Genomic DNA, 20,769 nt, shown 5'->3' on the forward strand with positions numbered 1-20,769 from the left:
TTAAGGGAAGTTTTCTTTTGCAGGCCTCAAGGTTCCAACATGTGCTTACCCTTATTGATGGATATTCAAGGTACCCACGTCACCGAGTGTCCCCAGTTGGTTTGGTATTTTCCTATATCCCGAAAACGCCTATGGCCGCCTACCGGATAATATGCCCGAGGAAAATAGGGTTATTTATCCAGCTGCCACTAAATGATATTGCACCCATATCCGCATTCTCCCCCCTTTCTCCAGGGAGTTTTTTCGATTTTGAGGAACGAACGGAGAGGGGTTTTTTTTTTTTTTAATTTTTTTTAAAAAATTTTTTTTTCGTGACTTCTCTTATGCGTCCGATTGGTCAAGAGCGAGTATTTCCTCCTCCACGCAAGATCAAACGTGACTTTTCGGCCGACGGAGTGCGCAAGATGTATCCGAAGGTGACAGCGCAGGCGGAAGGAAAGAGGATATGTGTCGGGAAAAGGGGTAGACGTCCAGCCTTATTCTGCTGGTCATCATGCCAAAAGGACGAATGCAACGATGTTACAGCACAGGCGTATTTTCATGTCTCACGTATGGATCTACGTGCATTCTCTAGCACTGCGCATCCTGATCTTCCCTCTAGCTGATACCGGCTGAATGTATGTATGTATTATGTATGCACTGTTCGGACTTAAACGGCTGAGCCTGATCAAAATGCTGCAAAATATGCGGATACGAAAATCGACGAAATGGGAGAAATGTGGGATGTGGATCAATTAATGATTGAGCGCATTAGTATCCAAATGGCATCATATATTTGGGAAAGTATTGAGCGGGTGCTTCGGCATGTAAAGCGCAAGAGGGGCTACAAGCCTACCACTGAATCGTAGCCCGCACACCCGTTTTCCCACGAAATCTTCATCCATAGGCATAGCACTGTTCAGCCCTGGTCAGCAAGCCTTGTTGCTTAATCCGATCTCGCGCGTCGTGGTATTTATTGATCGGATTTGATTAGGGTGCGTGCCACGCCCGCTGTACTTCTTCACCAGCGTTCTAACCTAATACAAAGTATGATAAAAAGCTCGCTATTATTAATGCTCAAGGCTCAGCATGATTTTGACTTCTAGGCGAAGAAAAACACCTGCCCGCACCCCCCACAAGCAGCCGCAAAAAGGCATTCATCCTACATTATTTTGTTTCAGCCTTTTTTTTTTGGTTGAACCCAACTACATATGAGAGGTAAACAGTTTTTGCTCAGGTCGCCGCCACTCCACAATGGTGTAGTTCGCAGGGATCCAGGGGTCATCAAGGTTCCGCTAGTAGGCCATGGTTATTCAGATTCTGCAATTAGCTACTTTTAACTGCATGTCCCTACTCATGAAAAAACTCAATCAACATGGGTCAATGTTAGTTCTTACCTCACTTATTGATAACTCGGGATGAAGCTATCCATGTATTCACGGACTTGCTCCCACAAAGGGGAAAAGAGCACACACACACACACACCACCCGCCATGCCGCTCACGAAATAACCGCTCGCCCGTTCCACGGAAGCAGCCGTGGGTGCGGGCGGGAAGTTCCTTTCAGCCTCCAAATGATGCCCGCTAGGCAGACCTGGGTGTCCTGGCAGCGGAAGTCAATGATGCATCTAACAGCGGGCAGACATCTATGTATGCATCTCGCCTCACTTTCCTGTCCTCTCGCTACACCCTGTGAGTCTGCTCTCCTGTCATGACTTCCCCAGTCAACGTGCAGGTTGTTTCCCCTCTTCATTTTGAATCGTCCATGGGCTGACCTTTGAGAAATTTTCTCTGCTTAGCGTAGTATTCTTAGACACTTGGAGAATCATAACTAAAGGTTGCACTCTTCACGCTCCTGCGCCACATTGCTAGCGCTAAAGTACCCTGACGCTTAACGAGCCCCATTGAGCCCCACCAACAAAGGCCCCAAGAGCGGAAGCAGAGCGATGTGGCTTCAACATTGCGGGGTGTAACGGAGGCTGATTGGGCTATTGTTTCTTGCTACATATTTTGCTGCATGGAGATTGCAAACCGCCAGCGGTGTAAGATACAGGTTTTTCAGTACCATACAGAATTCGGTGACAACTCAAACATCAATCGTATCATAACAAATACGGTATGTCGGGACAGTTGATGTCGTATGCATCGTATTTCTGGCAAGGGAAATACACGCGGTGTCGGGAGGATGAGGCTTCGGAACAGCCCACGAGGAGCCCTGGAGAGGAGATTCGGGAACGGTTGGCTGTGACGGGGAAAAGTTGGTCGTGGCAAATGAACAAGCAGCGAGGACCATCCTTCACTGCTTTCCTGGCGGTTTTTTTTTTTTTGTTCTTTTTTTTTTTTTGTTTTGTTTGGGCCCCACTTCTTCTTGAGTCACAAGAAATGCTGAAACAACTTCACCTACTGCCAGGAGAGATTTCTGATAATAGAGCCGGTGGTACCCAACCAGCTGGAACCTTTGTGCATCCTAGCGATACTGTCGTCATTTCTATCCCATGTGCCCCAATGAGGGCCTGGTGCAGCATGCCCTCATTCTTGTTTCCCCGCAGGTTGTATTGCGATGTTACTTCTTCTTTATTTCTCTTTTCGAAATATTTCTTCCACTTCCACCCGTCTCTCCAAGAAAGAAAGCACCTGCCGAGCGCTGCCCCTTCTCCTCTGAGGCTCTCAAATTACTGGGGTCTTGTCCTTAGGTCAAAAATGAGAACCACGGAGAAATCACTTGTGATGTTTCACCGCACAGGGGCCATCAAACCAACATTATCAGTGAACCCAAACTTCCCACCCTTCACATCTGGACTAATGCCCCTTCTTGTTGGAGAATTGGACTTTTGCCACTAGGCTAAAAGGATAATTTCCCTAATTAGCAGGGCGGTTCAGTGATGTTTTCAGGTTGATGTCATTGTAGCAGAAGGAATCACAACATGAAACGATTGCCTATGGGGATGCACATACTCATGATTTATATTGAAATGTACTGTGTATGTATAGAACGTCTGATTTATATTACTAGTTTGCCCTATCGACAGGTGCCTGTTCTCATTGCATTATTGCTGTTCTCGGTCCATCCCGACAACACATGGCAACTACTAGTAGTCGTCAAGGGCCAACTCTGCTTCTTGCGTCGCTGGCCTTCCTAATCATCAATGATCGAGAGACAAAAAGATATCATTGTATTTCTGGAACATATATTTTATGGCGGCTCCTGCGGCGGACAGGGTTGTTCCACATACATGTGCAACTGTATTGTCCATTGGATTCCTGATGGGGTTAACTCCTTACATTAGGTAGAATTTGGTTCAGTCACATATGTAAGCGCTATACGGTGGTTCTGGTGAATACTTTTTCTCGCTCTTGTGAATCCCGGCAAATTGGTAACATGTTTTCCTTACTCATTTCATTCTGTTTCACCCTGCCAACTTTTATATTTCCTCGCACTTACTGCAGGAATTAAATATTAGGCCACTAGGGCAAAAGAGCTCAATCACCACCAGCGCCATGGTGGTATCCCCTCGTCTGGCCGCGAGGACACAATTAGTGCAATACAATTAGTGTAACAACTAAGCTGTTAGTTCTGATGTACCAACCAATAATTCTTCATACTAAATTCTATGTAATCTGATTTGTTGATACTGCTTCACTATTTTAGTAATCTGCTATCTTCTTATCTTGATTCATTCATATTCATGATCTTCTTATCACTCTGATCACTCTGCTTTGAGAAAGAAATATGACTTCTATAGATAATCTTCAATTTCTTAATGCTTCTTTTAATCAGATTGACTAATTTTTTTTATTAGATAGTACAAAAATAGATGCAAAGTGAAAGCAATCTGTCAGTGTATAGATAGATGGTGGGTTGAGTGGCCACACCACCACGCCCACAGATACTATGAGCACAACCATTTAACAAATGATTATGTTAGCTTTTTGGATAATCCAATGGTTATAGTGCTATCTTATTGCAAAGATATAGTTGTGCAGCATGTAGTAATATTGCTCTCTGCTTGAAGAGAGGATATTGAAAGAAGTTCCATTCTGATCATATTAATTAGGACTAGTTAGTTGACTAGATCAAATAGATTACATAAATTACACTAAAACACATCAATACAGCTGATCTCTCATATGGCCCAGTAACTTTCATATATTTAATACACTAATGTACACACTAAAAAATACACTAATTGTGTCCTCGCGGCCAGACGAGGGGATAGAGGGTACGAATCACCCAACCCAATCCCCCCAACACCCCCCCTCGCCTCGGACCCACTCTACCATCCGGCCAGCTGGGGGAACCTGGCTCTTCCTAAGTTCCACTACCCTACTGCCATTGGTCCTTGGTGGCCTGGGGTCTTCCTGGGTGCCTAACCACCAATCTCCCCCATCTTGGCAAGAGAATGTGCATTAGTAAGGGATATTCCTCTGGCCTTGGTCTGATTCGAACCTGTGATAGCATGTTGGCACACCCTGTAGCAGTCGCGCTTACACGGGCTCATAACCTATTAGGCCACTAGGGCAAAAGAGCTCAATCACCACCAGCGCCATGGTGGTATAGAGGGTACGAATCACCCAACCCAATCCCCCCAACATTAAAAGGCAATTATTAGTAATGTTTGTCGTCATCTCGGGAATTCTTTTCTGGAAATGGTAGATCAGTTCGTTTCTGTAGAGCTAGCGTATGCTGTTCTTGCTCTGTGGGGTTGATTTTGGTGCACCATTTTTGAGTCTTGAAAACAGTTCCATCTCGAAACGCTGTTTTCCATATGGTTCAGGTTCGTTTCGTAACTCAGCCAACATATCCGTGCCCGGTGGAAAATCATGCTCGAATATTGGTTCACCCACACCTCGCATGTTCGCTAGAACTGCCTGTCGGAAATGCCAACGTAACAGTGCATCAGAGACGCGGTGGGGGTCTTGTGGGTTACGGCAGACAGGATCCAGGATCCTACCATCCAGTCCGAACGGATCAGGACCAAAATAAGTGATTTTATAGCCGTCCTGTTCCAGGTTTGTTAGTAATAGCCTCAGTGTAGTCTTGTTTACCGAATACTTGCGTACATCCGGGTTGATTGAAAACAAATAATTATCAAAGTCCGTATGTAAGCCACCCTGCAGCACCAATCCATTTTGAATGGAATTGATTCCTGAGTCTCCAGTTGTGCTGTCCATGTCTGTAATCCACCTTCCGTAATTGAACTCCATCCAGATGCTTTCACAGGCCAGTGGAAATATATGGACTGCTTCGAAGCCAGACCACGTATTCCACGGAGCGCGAATGTTCACAACGCCAGATACCACACACTTTCCATCGCGCGCGCGGACACCGTCACGAAATGCATCCACTTGACCGGATACACAATGACTAATGAGTCGAGCGACCCACGGTTCGTTGTTCACGCGAATAGAGCCTCAAGGGAGATTCAGCACTTATTAGCCGTGTTTTCTTGTGTGAAAAAGTGATGACCTACTTTGACAGTAAATGTCGTATTCGCCAGGTTGAAGGGCTGCATTTGTTGGGCCGATCGTAATCCCAGAATCTCGATGTTTCACACTCCACTGATCATCGACGGCAAGAAGAATTCCATCTAGGATTGACAAAAGGTTCGCTCCTGTCATCGAGCCGTTTTGATGAGTCCCTCCCAGTAAATTGCCAGTAGAAGCCTCATAGAGCCAGACGTTTCTCCATGACGCTCGATCAACGGGCATTTGATCATTAGTTGTTGTGGTTTGATGTTAATTTCTGTGTGTAGAGCGTACGACGATCTTTCAAGACTCAATCGAAACAGAACAGTGGCGTTTTTTAGATATGGTGAGGTCAGAGAAATTATTTCCTAAAGAATCGGATACGTCCAACAAGCAGTGATTTGATTGGCTGGTGTGAAGAGGGTCACAGATAATCAGACTCGAGAGAGCTTGGTAGCGATCTCCGGGATTTGTGGCTAACTATACAGGGTATAACCAGATATGTTTCTATATCTTAATCTAGATCATCTCAAAATTTGTTATATACAGAAATTTAATTATTCTCACTGTTATCAGAAAAAAACTCTAGTAAATTAATAAAATATCTAAATATCACTATATTCAGAGATTTGATTGATCTGTCTGCTGTCATATTCTCAGTGAGAATGTGATTGATCAAGATAATATCTTTATTCAACTATATGTGAGAATAGTGGAAATGAGTATTGATATGCTTGCTGTATACTGTGATCACAGCAATGATAGCTAGATTGATTGAATCTTTGTTATCTACTCTAATAAATAGGAGATTCTCTGCTGTAATAAATTCTAGTTTTATTCTATAATTATATCATTAAATTGCTTTATATACTGTTATTATTATTATTATTATTATTCGTCCTTATACTCGCATGCAAGCAGTGCTTATGACGAGTCAATGTGTGATGCTAGATACAGGCAAGAGTTGGTTACACAGGAGGAATGCTTAGTGTTGAACAACGCAAGAGGTATCCAATCCCAATTGGAATTTCGCCCAGTGCAGTGCAAAAACCTGTGGGCGATGATGGGGAGATTGATACGGCCAAAGCAGCAAGTAGTCGGGGAACTAACATGATCCTATCGTCGCATACAACATGCACGTTGGAAGATGCCATCCAAGCACCTGTTGGAGACAATGTGGTGGATTTCCGGTTCCAGCTCTATATCTCGCAGAATCGGGAAAGATGTGCGCAGGTTATCAGATAGCAAAGGCGCAAGGTATGTGCTCTAGCAAAATCATTCAATCCCACATGGTTTCAAATTTGCAACAACGGTAGAAACTCAGTCCCACTCTCTTTGAAATATATATGCTTCCCAAAAGATCTAGTTTATCCCAGTTGCCGGATACAAAGCCATACTTTTAACAGTTGACACACCTGTCCTGGGGAATCGCATCAATGAGCAAAACGCCATTGGTTCTTCCTCCCCAGCTTTCTCTCGCAAGTCTCCACCAAAAAATGAACAAATTATACTCCAAACGAAAGGCCTCCAAAGGCAGAACCGACAATGAACCGTGTTCTCCTGGAGGCACGCAATGCTAAAGTAGCGACGGAAATCACACTCGGAAACCACGACACCCTGAACGACGCATCACTCACCTGGTCTGACACCATGCCTTAGCTATGTTCCAGAACCAACCTGAAAATCATTCTAAAAGGCATAATGACCGCAGAGGATACACTGCTCGCCATTGGACATGGCGCTGACGCAATCATTGTGTCCAACAACGAAGGCCGCCAGCTGGACTCTGTCCCCTCCAGGATCGAAGTGCTGCCGGAAATAGTCAGTGCAGTTCGAGGTAGGGTTCCCGTCATTATTGATAGCGGAATTACGAGGGGAAGCGACGTATTCAAAGCATTGGCGTTGGGTGCGGATTTCACACTCGTGGATCGTTCGGCATTATGGGGTCTTAATTTTGGCGGACAGGAGGGGGGTGGAGAGAGTATTGGATATTCTTGAGCGGGAGCTTTCGAGGACGATGACGTTAGTTGGAGTGGGATGTATAGGAAGCATTGGAAGGGAAAAACTTGGAGTTGATAAGAGAGACGGGTTTAGTATATCAGAGCTGTAGATAGTTTTTCTCATATAGCGTTGGGAAGGATTAAGGCTGGAGCAAAGGTTGGGAGCAATGCAGTTTTGATATACAAATGATATCAATTCACCAATTGCAACATAGTCCCTATTGTAGACCAATTTGGATTCAATAGTTCAAAATATCAGGAACCGAATTCTTTATCCCACCCCCAACACTCAAAGAGATTAGCTTTGTCTCGAATTCTTTTCGTCTGGCTACCTCTTGCTGGTTACAGAGCAATGCTTCTGAAAAGCCAATCAAAAGCCAAATGGGTAACAATAGCACTCAAACTAGCATGAGGATCGGGAATCACAGGGTGAAAGAATCACCAAAGAGTATGAACTTCAATAGAATTCACCAATGCAGAGATTCCTGACAACCAAAAGCTGACGTTTGTACAGTATATATATTTTTAGGGTTCATTCGCAATAGCTGAGATGTGATCCCTGAGAGAAATTGGGTGTCATAATGGGCACCAGGGAATAAGATGCAGCAAGGTATGAATAAAGGGGGATGTATTGACAAAATTAGATATCGATGTCTACAAGGAGCTTCCTCGCGGACCCGCCGCGCACCCGAAAGAAAACTTGCGTACCAATCCCGGTTGTCGATGCGATTGATCGGAGGTGTGCCGGCCAATGCAGTTATCCATGCGCTGGTGGACGCCGTGGGTTCCTGTTAGAAGAGTGAAGGAGAAAGATACTAGTACTTACGGCAAATCGGGCAATTCGTGGTGGTCAGCCAATCGACATCACCATCTTTTCCAGTTCTCCGGACGACCATCAGACGCGTTCTTATCAAGCATGTCTTTTGAGGTCCTCAAGCACTTGACACAAATCCTGTCACTTGTCCATTGTCACTCCAAATATGTATGCCACTTTGTCCATTATTTGGCAGATCTGGAGCATTAATTTAAGCGGAAAGGGTGAGGTAATGGTCCAGTTTTGGTTTTCGTGTCATGTTGTGTGAATTGTAGGAGTGTGGGCTTATTCGATAGTTGATCCTGCTGGTGCTGATAGGAAATCTCCCTTTTGTAGAACAGCGGTAAAAAAGTATATGTGCTTCGGGTAGTGAAGGGTCCGGGTGCCCCAGCCAGCCAGAACAAAAGCTGAGGAAGCTGAGGATTTCGAAGAATCTGTTGAGAGTTATGTCCTTCTGGCAGCAGCGCAGACATCCCAAACGAGTCAATAAAATGTTGGACTAAAGTCCAAAGAACCTGTCATAAAATGAAATCAATATCCGATTGAGTCATCGCAACCCTTGCTTTCCAACCATTTTGATATCTGCAACCCTGACAAGCCTATCGCAAGGTCGTACGACGATGATCTGCGGATATTACTGGACCATGCATTCTGAACAAGCTTTTTCGCCGAGCACGAGATGAATGCTTAATTATTGCAAGACCTATGCAGCTGCAGGATGGACCCCTCAAGATTAGTATCTCCCCATCGTCATGACTGTCGGCAAACTAATTCGCGCCACCAGTTTCTTCAACATGGATCCAAAACCGGTTCTAGATTGTTGTCTCGTCACAAAAGGTGCCCATGCCCTCGTCCAACTGTCTCCCGGGCGCTCATTGATATGTCTGCCTCCAGCTTCAGTAAACTGCTCCCCAGGCGGTGAAACCATCCCATACTTGTCAGGCAGGGCCAATCAGCAGCTCCGAGTCAGCTATGGTGTACAACACGCCGCATACGTACAAAAAAAGGTGCTTCGGAAAAGCGGCATCAACAGGTTGTGGTTTAACTTTCTTCCCAGGAAAACTTTGCACAAGTGTCATGGTGAAATGACGTCGATAAATCAGACAAGTGCTGAATGAAAGCTCAGCTCTGATTCCAAGGTTCTGACTTTTGGAGCGTTTGAAAATTGACGGCGGTGTGGACTTCCTCACAGATGGCGACAATGCCATACCGTCTCTCATATGTATATGACAGTATATCATGCGTATGTCCAAATTAAGTTGTTCTGGCGGTTCAACCGTTGACATCGCTGCCAAGGCAAGACGCAAGATGTCCAGCATCCACGCTAGGAGCCACGATCTAGACTATGCTTTTGTCGCTGAGCCAGGTTGACCTCGTACAATCAACCATCCCAATGTTTCCTTCAAGTGACCAATTGCTACTGCTACTGTAGATAACTCCATCGACAGTGCAACTAGTGATCAGTGTGGAATGCATCGTTCATTCATTGTGAGAGCTTCTCCTTGATGCGTCTCGACGAACAGGCTTCCTACCATGTCGCCTGCCTTGGTTTACAGAACGGGTAATTGCTCACTTGGAGGGGGTTTGCAGCAGGCTCAATTGCAAACTCACACACAATAATAATGCCCGTGGACGTTCCATAATTTCCTAGATGATGCATTCATGGCCGCAGCAGAACTTGGTGAATCCACGGTGGCCCTGAGTTTGGCCGCGAATCCCGATAACCTGCGCGTTGCGCTGCGCACACCTGCAACTGCCCACTCCGTCCGCCGGCGCTGTCCCAGTCCGACCTTTTCATATCCTTCAGTCCGGGTCACCAGTTTCAAACAGCGCCCTTTTTTCGCTGTGGCCCCAATGGTTGCAGCTTTACTTTTTTGTCTCCCGATTGCAATGGACTCTCCGGAGATGGTTTCCGCCAACCCCTAATTAGGGCGTTTTTCATTTGTGTAATGTCTCAACTGCGTTAAACTCCTTGATTTTCGCGATGGCACGCCCTATTCCTGTGGTATGTTACGAGGTTGAGGTGTTCTCAGGGACATCAACCCTTCAGGATGGGCAGCAAGAGGCGATCTCAGCGTGGGATTGCTGCGGCTGATTCTTGTGATCCGGAGATGTACTGACTCTCCTGTGCATGGTCTGATAAACAGACCCTGTTCTGTAGAACTGCAAGACGATTACGAGGCTCTCTCATCGGCTTTACCTATGGGAGATGGATCTTTATATTGCTCATGCCCATCCCCTTGGTTTTTGAGATCATCCCGGTCAACAGAAATATCTACGAATTCAATATCAAAATGGAATCAATTATGCGATTGGAGGATTTTCCAACTGTTTTAATCCAGAAAAAAAGCCTTGTTCCTCACATATCACAACAGCCAGCGCACGCTGAAAAGGGGGCGCCACGGGCTGCCTATATTCCTCTCCCACCGCCTTCGAAAGAGCCAACAGAGATCCTTGATATAGATAAGGACACTCCAGATAAACATGTCCCCAGAGATCCACGCCTTATTCGGCTTACTGGAATTCACCCATTCAATGTCGAGCCACCTTTAACCTCTCTATATGATGAAGGTAACTCTCTCTTCCGACATTTGACTGGTATGATACTTGCCGATGCGAACCCCACTCATCAATCAAAATGCAGGATTTCTTACCTCTCCCGAACTATTTTACGTGAGAAATCATGGCTCTGTTCCGGAGGTTCGTCAAGCGGACATTCCTGATTGGCAGCTGAGCGTTGAAGGGTACAGACTAATTTGATCTTGATAAACGACTATCCATCTTACTTACGCTGACTGGCTGCACGTAGCCTGGTGCAGAGCCCTCTAGTCTTGAATTTGGCTCAAATTTTGACAGAGTTTGAACAAATAACGGCGCCCATTACTCTGGTATGTGCTGGAAACAGGCGCAAGGAACAAAACCAGGTGAGAAAATCGAAGGGCTTCTCATGGGGGGCAGCGGGCGTATCGACGGCTCTTTTTACGGGCCCGTTGATATCCTCTATCTTGCAAAGGGCGAAGCTGCTTCCAGGTGCAAAATATGTGTGTATGGAGGGCGCGGATAAACTGGTAAATTCTACACTTGAGGCCACACTTCGCTCAACAAATATTGATGATTCTTTTTTATAGCCCAACGGATGCTACGGTACATCTATCAAATTGAATTGGGCCATGGACCCGAATAAGCGAATAATGTTGGCACACAAAATGAATGGCGAGCCACTCCGACCAGACCACGGTCGACCACTGCGAGCAGTTGTCCCAGGACAAATCGGTGGGCGGAGTGTTAAGTGGTTGAAAAAATTAACCATAACTGATGCCCCGAGTGGCAACTGGTATCATATATACGATAATCGAGTCTTACCGTGAGCTTTGCCGGTGAACGCTCAACTTTTTAGCTCTTCTAGCTAACCTTTAGTTAAGGACTATGATATCTCCAGAAATATCCACGAATGAGCCGAAATGGTGGTATGATGAACGATATGCAATATATGATCTCAACGTGAATTCCGCTGTTGTGTATCCTGAACACGACGAGAAAATATCATTGTCCAAATCTTCTATGTATAAGGTCAGGGGCTACGCCTATGGTGGAGGTGGCCGTAGGATTACACGAGTGGAAATATCCCTGGATCAGGGAAGGAGTAGGTCCTCTCGCCCACACCTTTGATTTATCCCTTCTAACATTTACATTCTCGCTCTAGCTTGGAGGTTGGCAAACATAGAATACCCCGAAGACAAATATCGTGAAGTTGATCAGAACTTATATGGCGGCAAAATCGACATGTCATGGCAAGAAACATGTTTTTGCTGGTGCTTTTGGTCCCTAAAGATATCAACTACCGAATTGGAAGGTAGCGATGGAATTCTAGTACGCGCAATGGACGAAGCAATGAATATCCAGCCTCGCAACATGTACTGGTCTGTTCTTGGGATGATGAACAACCCTTGGTTCTGTGTAGCCATCACTAAGCAAGATGGCTACTTGAGGTTTGAACACCCGACTCAGCCCGCTTTGATTCCTGGTGGTTGGATGGAGCGCGTTAAGAGAAACGGCGGGGACTTGGTAAATGGAAACTGGGGAGCTATGGTAGAAGGTTGTGAAAAACCTGCAGTTATGGAAGGCCCTAAGATCGACTTGAAGAAGCCTGGCTTGAACATCACTATAAGCTTAGAGAATTTTAGAAGACATCAAATTGGGCCTCAACCCTGGTTTGCGCTTGAGGGTGAAGTTTATGATGGTACAGCATTCTTGAATGAACATCCTGGGGGTGCACAGAGCATTTTATCTGCCGCTGGTCTTGATATAACGGAGGAATTCATGGCTATCCGTGAGGCGCCACCCCAAACCATTTGATTGAACTTATCTAGTGAATCCACACTTACTATTGCATATAGACAGCGAAACTGCGAAGGCGATGATGAGCGACTATCACATTGGAAGCCTAGACCTATCGTCACAAGAAACTCTGAAGAATGATACGAATGAAAGTGCGTTGTCGCCTTCAAGAGAAGTATTTCTAAACTCGAAATTCTGGGCACCATCATCCCTCCGCAGCAAAACGGTGGTATCACCAGACTCTCGCCTCTTCACTTTCAGACTCTCCCACGGTTCCCAATTCCTTGGTCTCCCCGTCGGAAATCATGTCATGCTCAAAATTGATGACCCTTCCACTGGCGAAACCATAATCAGAGCCTACACCCCCATATCCAAACAAGATAGCAGAGGCACCATTGACATCTTGGTAAAACTCTATCCCTCCACCCCAAATCACCCAAACGGTGGCAAAATGACGACGGCAATGGACAAGCTTCCATTAGGAGCTGTGGTAAAATTCAAGGGCCCTATCGGGAAATTTGAGTACCTAGGAAATGGCGAGGTTCTCCTCAACGAGAAGAAGCGCTATGTGCAATCCTTCCATATGATTTGCGCTGGAAGCGGTATTACCCCTATCTTCCAAATACTCCGCGCTGTGATAGAGGACCCAGAGGATCGAACATCATGTGTGGTCTTGGACGGTAACCGGACTGAGGCCGATATCCTTTGTCGCGCTGAACTGGATGACTTTATGACAGAAAATTCGAATGGTAAGTGTCGTATAGTCCATACTCTGACTCAGCCGTCGTCAGCCTGGACGGGGCGCAAGGGTCGGATCTCGGAAGATTTGTTGTTGGAGTATGTTCCTGTTAACGCGAAGGGGAATGTGAATAGCCTTGTGCTTGTTTGTGGACCAGAGGCGCTGGAAGTTGCTGTCAAAAACATACTGTTAAGTATGGGCTGGAACGAGTGTGATTTGATCTTTTTTTAAGCGCAATATGAGAGTAAATGTCCACAGAGTACACTAAGATATCAAGCAACCTACATGGCTGGCTGTACGAGGCGGTCATGATTTACAGTTTTAGATATGTCAGCTTCCCCTTGGGCACTTCAAGGCGTAATATGAAGTTTGCTGACATAGCGGAGGTGACTTGCAACTCTCTTACTTTATAACCTCTGATGTTCAATATGTCAGTATTTTTATGTCAAAATTTTCAATTCAAAAGCGTTCTTCGCATTTAGAGAAGCTAAAAGATGACCAAAGAATCAAAGCGACAACAGGCATAAAACATCCAAAGATACAACGTCGCAGAAAAAATCCTGGTATAGATGATACGTGCAATCACAGAAGCCATCAGATCAGGAAAATAGCTAATATACCCGTAATCACTTAGTCGTGGCACTCTTTACTTTTCTAAAGCACGCAAACTCCCCACGAGTCGCTTCCCGCAACCGTTTTAAAACCCCTCTCATTTCCCCCAACTCAGCCTGCAACTTAGCTCTGGCGTCGTTATTAGTTCGACGATCAAGTTCCAAATATATTTGGCTCTGTATTTTTGATGCCTCCTCCGTGGCGTACTGCGAGAGCGTTTGTGCAATAAATTCCGTATCCAGGGTTGCTTGCATCAGAGCAGGAAGCGTATACTTAGGCCGTTGTGTGAAAGCGTTCAGAAGGGATGAGGAAATTTGTGTTAGGAGATGAGAAAGAAGTGCATTTGTAAGGGACGGTGCGGGTGTGTTTGACGAATTTTGGGTTGGGGTTGGGAGAGTTGTAGACACTTCCGTATGTACTAAGACGAGGTTTAGCAAGGCTGTATATACATAAGGACGAACTTGGTCGGGTCGACTCGTCAAGGGGACCCAGTCCGGAGCGGTGATTCCATTGAGGATAGTAGAATTTAATGTTGCGGTCATCGGCCGGGTATATGATTGGAATAGGCGGGTGTCAATTTGGCCAAGCACGTCGCGGATTGTTTTGGACTCCTCGGTTAACTTAACGGAGAATGCAGTTTCAAAGTTAGACACCAATTGAGGGACGTACTCAGTGCGGAGAGCCTTCAGATTGGAGAGCGTGAGGAGCATTCGAACGTTCTGAGAAAAACGCTGTGAGTAAGGAGATCAAATCTGTATATTGTTCGGGGTACAAAGGCACAACTAACCCTATTCTTGGCATCAATGCCGCCCAAGGAGGGGATAGATGACGAAATATCTAATCCACCGATGCGAACGACAGGACCGAGAAGGATCCATTCATTTTCCCCTTCAGTCGCAACTGGGTGTTCGGCATTTTCAACAAGCCCACTTAATGCCTTATACACGCTCGTTACAAACTGCGACCGAACCATTTGAAGAAGTTTTGCGGGTGGGGGAGTGACAACGTCGACGATCCCGGGTTTCGTCATGGCCTCGGATATATACAATATTTTCTGCATGCCGGAGAGCACTGCACTCTCGAATGCCACGAATAGCCCGGGCATTTTAGTCATGTCCTTACGCTCGGAGTCCCTAGTCCAGTCCTCTAGATATTTCACACCCTCAGCGTCTTTATTCCAGGCTGCGCATACAGCACGAACTGATCGCTCTCGTGTACCACTGACAAGAAGCTTCAGCTTATCGTAGGTACTGCCACCACTTGATATCGGGCTCATTGCAGCTATCTCGCTAGCAGCCGTTCCAATTAATATTAGAAATTGACTAAGATAATGAACGCCACTAAGAGCGTTTGCATACGGAGGCCAGAAGGCGAAGTCCTCCCATGCTTCTCCTCGCCTGGGTGACGGTAGGGGCACATCCTTAGGGTCTATCCTGAAACGTGAGTTTGTTGGAGTAAAGCCAGTTAGTGGCGAGTTGGGATTCGTCGGGAGTGGCGAAAGTAGAAGCGACACATCCTCTATAGGAGGATCGGCAAATATCGATACTGCGCTTTCGCGGATGAGATTTACAAGTTCAATTACTCCATCTTTCAAATCACTCACTCCTCCAGAAGAGAGTCGGTGGTGCTTTCGGCTTTCACCCTCGAATCCTGCTGGGAGGAGCTTCTGCTTACTGCCGTCGATGAAAGATTGTGTGGTGTCCCAAAACTCGATGACGTCTCCAAGGAGGCCACCTTCAAGTGATAATAGTTTTTTCAGATATGTATGTACGCACTCCCATAGTTCGATAACAAGCTCAGTATCGAGGGGATCTTTGGAATTTGCGACACCATCACGGTTAGTCCGCTGAATGTACGGAGCGACAGCTTGAGGAGTGGGTTTATCCCCATTGGCTAGACGTCGTCGGAGAATTTCAATTTCGACTTTCGAGCGCTCACAGAAGGCCATAATTTTAGTTTTCAAAGAATCATACCGTCCGAGGAGCCAGACCCAGACTGGGTTATCATCAACACCAAGTTCAAGTAATGTTGCAATCAGTTCCATGTGCTCCTCGATGGGACCACCATCGACGCTCATCGAGGGGGTATTTGCCTGGATAGTGCTTAAACGTCGCCACAAATCCCGCTTAAACACTTGTATTTGCTTTTCAACATCCATCCACATTCTACCTGTAACAAGGATTAAGTGAACTTGTTCGTCTGATAAAGGGCGCTTCGAAGCTGTAGCACGGTCAGCAATGAGTCGTGCGTCTATTGCGTGTCTTCTAGCGCGTGTATATTGATCGACGACTGCCTCGTAATCTCGCTGTTTGATCGATTGCACGAGATTAGATCCAATTTCATATATCTCACGGTGTGTTGACATAGCCTCAATAATGGCTTTCAAACCCTCTTCTCGCTGTCGACCCCCAAGCGCTGCGCCCCACACCTCTTCTACTTTCCCTAAAGCCTCCGCTAAAGGTACGCGTATGCCCTTGACACCATATTCACTTTCCTTTGTAAGGGAGTTTTTCTGTGGAATTGAGCGTTCAGTAACTCCTATACTAGATCCTTTCATGTGAGAACCAGATACACTGGTTCTTTGAGAAAGCCACCCTTGGGGATGGGCATCAGGCTGTGCGCCTTGGTTTCGCATTTCCGTATAAACATTATCGATCGTCGCCTTCGCTCGGACAAAGCGTTCAAAATTTGACTCAACCAAAACCTTCAAAGACGCAGATTTCTGATCAATAGATCTAGATAAAAACTCCAGGCCTTCGAGAAGGGACTGGATAGAATCTGAGGAGTGGGTTTGAGAAAGGAAGAGCGCAGGTGAGAAGGTTGTTGAGGAGAGCAGGTAACGGTTTCGAACGCGGGCATCATCATCAGCGATACCACGTTGTTTCAACATCCTAACCACACTATCAGAAGATCCCAAAGGATCTGGCTCGTCTTTTTGAACCAAGTTATCCCTTCCATCTCCAGTCCGTTGAGATCCCGGCACTATGCTCCTGCGGTCGCTCCCACCCCTTTGGAGGGCAGCATATCTCGATTTTCGTCGTTGGGAGGCTGAGGTGGAGGGACCAGACGACAAGGGGTCTTCGCCATCAGAATCATCGCTTTCATTCAGTTCTGCTGGCCATTCTTCAGGGTAAAGTGAAGGGATGTTATAATACTGGGTAACGTCGGTGTCATAGGAAGCCATAATAGGGGGTTGGGCATCAGAGCGAGATCGGCCTCAGTAGGAACCAGAGACACAAGAAGACAAGCAAGGAACTCCGGAAATGGTAGTACACTTCAGCCGGTCCACAAATACTGCCAAATAATCGCCGTGCTCGAAAGCTCCCTGTATCTTTTTCATTGTTGGTAGAATTGCTGCTCCACCATTGAACAGTTTGGGTGGAGCTGAGCAAACAGAGCAAACACTCGCGAATGCTTATCCAATTTAAAAAATATATTCTGGGTGGGGCGCTGGCGGAGTGGATAACAACTCTCCCTTCCTTCATTCTAACTCATTACTACTCGTTCTCACTTTAAACGACCTCAATTGCTTATTACTACTAGAGCCTTGCTGGCCTCCATAGACAGACCGACCATTGCAATGAATTCCCTACGTGTCTTGGTTCCCGCGCGGCATTGCCTACGAACGCCGGTCGCCCAATTATCCCGCAAGTTCCCGTTGAATGTGAGGAATTTTTGTCTCCAGTCGCAAATCTACATCTTATGGCACTTTGATGATTATAAGTAGGCTAATCTGTGTACATAATATAGATTCGGTGTTACGCTGTGGCTGCTGCCGAAAAAGTAGCCAAATTTCCCGGAACCAAGGGCCCTGATGTATACTAGTCCTTCCCCTTCAGTCGAAATAAACGATCTATTGGGTGTGTAAATCAGAAGCTGAGAATCCCACTCTGCTTAGGGGAAATATACAGTCACATTGATCGAGGGTGATGGTATCGGACCAGAAATCTCACAATCCGTCAAGGATATTTTCGCGGCTGCAAAGGTAAAGCGACGACATCGACATGTTGTGTTTTCATATTTATTTGGCTTTCGGCTCTAGACCGAGGCTCACTCAATCTATTAGGTACCGATAAATTGGGAGCCAGTTGACGTTACGCCGGTTATCAAGGATGGAAAGACTGCCATTCCAGATAAAGCTATTGACAGTGTGAAGAAAAATTTTGTTGCCCTCAAGGGACCACTTGCTGTAAGTTCCATCTGTTGTGAAATGCCATTGAGAGCCAAGACAATGATTAAAGAGGTTTGCAGACACCTGTCGGCAAAGGCCATGTTTCCCTCAACCTTACTCTTCGCCGTACCTTTAATCTTTTCGCAAACGTCCGACCTGGACGCTCGATCGCTGGCTACAAGACTCCATACGACAATGTCCAAACGATCCTCATTCGAGAAAACACTGAGGGCGAATATTCTGGAATTGAGCATGTTGTGGTGGATGGCGTTGTGCAGAGCATTAAGCTCATCACGCGAGAAGCATCCGAACGTGTTCTCCGCTTTGCCTTCCAATATGCCCAAGAAGTAGGAAGGAAGAAGGTCCGCGTAGTTCATAAGGCAACTATCATGAAAATGTCCGACGGTCTCTTCCTGCGCACTGCGAGAGATGTTGCCAAGGATTTCCCCGATATTGAGTTCGACGCTGAGCTCCTTGACAATACTTGCTTGAAAATCGTCACGGATCCTGTCCCTTACAACGATAAAATTCTGGTCATGCCCAACCTTTATGGCGATATATTATCTGACATGTGCGCTGGTTTGATCGGCGGCCTGGGTCTCACACCGTCTGGCAACATTGGAGACGAATGCTCTATCTTCGAGGCTGTCCACGGATCCGCTCCTGACATTGCTGGTCAGCAGAAGGCAAACCCAACAGCTTTACTCTTGAGCAGTATTATGATGTTGCAGCATATGGGACTGCATCAGCATGCCGAGAAGATCCAAAATGCTATCTTCGCCACTCTCGCGGAAGGGAAGGTAAGGAAAGGCCATGTGTTTAACTCTACCTACTACCAGTACTCTGCTGACGACATTCTTTAGTCACTTACCGGTGACCTTGGGGGCAAAGCCACGACCAACGAATACGCAAATGCCATCATCTCTAGACTGTAATATTATTATTTGCCTGCCCACTCCCGTCCACGATTCCCTCATATATTTTATGCAGTCGGTCATATCCAGTCCCCCTACTAGACAGAAATAGCTATATGTATCCTGAGCTCAGCGAGCTGGTATTCCCTTTGTTTTCTTTCTTGCCATTGCGAGTTACCTTTCCTTGCTGGTCTTTTTTTATGTAAAGTATATACTGCTTGTTGTGATTGCGTAGATAGCTTGCGGAGGATAGTTTTTGACATTGATCATCTTTTCGCATCTGGATGTACTATACAAAACTAAATTTAAGTGACTTGGAGCCTACCAACCGCACTTTACATACAAACTCGTACATTGTGCGCCTGTTCACATTCCTACAAACCTCCCGAACCAAAACAGACTCCCGTCTTCAGCTTTACGATAGCTAGTCGTGGCAATATGGTGCGAGCAAACATAATCCCCCGTAAGTTCAAAACGTGCATCTCGAATTAGTCTAGGTAATGGATCGAGAAAGTAGAAAAGAGCAGCCAAAGAAAACGAAAAACTATCACCGTCGCCTACCGCGTTTAGGCGGACCTTTACTCGGCTTTTTCGCTTTCCCACGCGTAGCCTGCGTCCGAGTCGGCCTTGCCCGCGCAGAGTCCATAGCCTGTGTATCAGTGTCTTCCTCTTCAGCTGTCTCCGTCCCCTCCTCATCTCCTTCCTCTCCCTCGCCATCTTCAGCGGCATCTTCTTCTTTATGCGGACTAGCCTTATTATTTTGTCGCCCCTTTCCATTCTCGGCTTCAGCATGTAACCGTGAAAATCGTGTGCCTCGAGTTATGGCGCGTGTGCTACGATTTGCTCGCCGGCCACGAGATGGTGCGGGCGAGGAACTTAGTTCTAGAAGTTTATCTTCTTTTAGCTCATTTTCTATAGCATTCGACGTGGATTAATGGATAAAAATGCCAAATTTGCCCACCATCTGTGTCTGCAATTGTACTAGCCCTTACTGATCCTCCAGCAAGGCTCATTGGAGGAGACGATGACCCTTCCGGGGCAAGCCTTCTCTTAAACATCATCTCCCCGTATTCATCGTATGGTAGCTGAAATGGGCAGTAAGGCTCTTGCGCTGGCTCTGAGTCACCAGATCCATCTGTAGCAAACGAGGCTTCCTGAACAGGAAAACGTGTCAGCATATGTCAGGAACTTCGCTGATTCGCATCCGTCAACAAGGATGTGCAACCGGGTCACCGACTCTCTCATCCAGCCCAGCAAGATTGTATAGCGTTCCCAGCTTCTTCCAAATGCCAGGTATCCGGGTATGTTGATCGTTTGGTGCCACATAACCCTGACTTATTAAATGCTCTGAAATAGCTAGCATGCGAAAGTGTTTGTGCATTCCTAAGGTTATTAAATTTGGTATTAAGCTTTCACCCTGCATTTTGTGAGCGCCGTACGGGTGCATACCGACAGGTTTCCATCGTATGATTCCTTTTAGCAATGATATTTCTTGCTCCTCCGTCCATGGGTCTGTGACTATGGAATCACTTTCACTCTCAAACTTAGATACAACGTCTGGTTGCGCGGGTGTGGTAGGCGTATGCTGGAGATTCTCTGTTTGTGGAGTCAGAACTCCCTGGGAGGAGAGCCGCAATTTCTTCCTAGGTGGCATTTCAAGGGATATAAATCGTATAGCTCGTATTAGAGTATTAACGGTTGAGATGAGAAGTGGACTGTTGCGGTGAAATAATAACC

At 46.2% G+C, this 20,769-nt stretch overlaps 7 protein-coding genes across 7 annotated transcripts; 4 read left to right on the plus strand and 3 right to left on the minus strand.

Annotated features, from left to right (window-relative positions):
• Window positions 1-4,652: 4,652 nt before the first annotated feature.
• HCBG_04729 (uncharacterized protein) lies at window positions 4,653-5,687 on the minus strand (the record flags this gene model as incomplete). Its single annotated transcript, XM_045431778.1, has 3 exons — window positions 4,653-4,979; window positions 5,040-5,389; window positions 5,450-5,687. 3 exons carry the CDS (start codon window positions 5,685-5,687, stop codon window positions 4,653-4,655), a joined length of 915 nt encoding a protein of 304 aa, XP_045286990.1.
• Window positions 5,688-6,425: 738 nt separating this feature from the next.
• On the plus strand, window positions 6,426-7,442 carry HCBG_04730 (L-lactate dehydrogenase; the record flags this gene model as incomplete). Its single annotated transcript, XM_045431779.1, has 2 exons — window positions 6,426-6,677; window positions 7,104-7,442. The coding sequence occupies 2 exons, from the start codon at window positions 6,426-6,428 to the stop codon at window positions 7,440-7,442; spliced, it is 591 nt and encodes a 196-aa protein (XP_045286991.1).
• A 2,349-nt stretch (window positions 7,443-9,791) lies between these two features.
• HCBG_04731 (uncharacterized protein) lies at window positions 9,792-10,184 on the plus strand (the record flags this gene model as incomplete). The annotated part of the gene is made up of 2 exons (XM_045431780.1): window positions 9,792-9,819; window positions 9,910-10,184. The coding sequence occupies 2 exons, from the start codon at window positions 9,792-9,794 to the stop codon at window positions 10,182-10,184; spliced, it is 303 nt and encodes a 100-aa protein (XP_045286992.1).
• A 58-nt stretch (window positions 10,185-10,242) lies between these two features.
• HCBG_04732 (nitrate reductase) lies at window positions 10,243-13,566 on the plus strand (the record flags this gene model as incomplete). The annotated part of the gene is made up of 7 exons (XM_045431781.1): window positions 10,243-10,334; window positions 10,420-10,829; window positions 10,903-11,002; window positions 11,068-11,326; window positions 11,387-11,531; window positions 11,962-12,588; window positions 12,656-13,566. The coding sequence occupies 7 exons, from the start codon at window positions 10,243-10,245 to the stop codon at window positions 13,564-13,566; spliced, it is 2,544 nt and encodes an 847-aa protein (XP_045286993.1).
• Window positions 13,567-13,961: 395 nt separating this feature from the next.
• Window positions 13,962-17,131, minus strand: HCBG_04733 (uncharacterized protein; the record flags this gene model as incomplete). Its single annotated transcript, XM_045431782.1, has 2 exons — window positions 13,962-14,666; window positions 14,735-17,131. The coding sequence occupies 2 exons, from the start codon at window positions 17,129-17,131 to the stop codon at window positions 13,962-13,964; spliced, it is 3,102 nt and encodes a 1,033-aa protein (XP_045286994.1).
• Window positions 17,132-17,470: 339 nt separating this feature from the next.
• Window positions 17,471-19,358, plus strand: HCBG_04734 (isocitrate dehydrogenase; the record flags this gene model as incomplete). Its single annotated transcript, XM_045431783.1, has 6 exons — window positions 17,471-17,611; window positions 17,698-17,763; window positions 17,846-17,932; window positions 18,014-18,136; window positions 18,199-18,918; window positions 18,982-19,358. 6 exons carry the CDS (start codon window positions 17,528-17,530, stop codon window positions 19,051-19,053), a joined length of 1,152 nt encoding a protein of 383 aa, XP_045286995.1.
• A 221-nt stretch (window positions 19,359-19,579) lies between these two features.
• HCBG_04735 (CT20 family protein) lies at window positions 19,580-20,686 on the minus strand (the record flags this gene model as incomplete). The annotated part of the gene is made up of 3 exons (XM_045431784.1): window positions 19,580-19,914; window positions 19,994-20,186; window positions 20,258-20,686. 3 exons carry the CDS (start codon window positions 20,684-20,686, stop codon window positions 19,580-19,582), a joined length of 957 nt encoding a protein of 318 aa, XP_045286996.1.
• Window positions 20,687-20,769: the final 83 nt, after the last annotated feature.

This window comes from Histoplasma capsulatum (assembly GCF_000150115.1).
Source record: "Histoplasma capsulatum G186AR genomic scaffold supercont2.6, whole genome shotgun sequence".
In the NCBI taxonomy this organism is placed as follows: Eukaryota; Fungi; Ascomycota; class Eurotiomycetes; order Onygenales; family Ajellomycetaceae; genus Histoplasma; species Histoplasma capsulatum.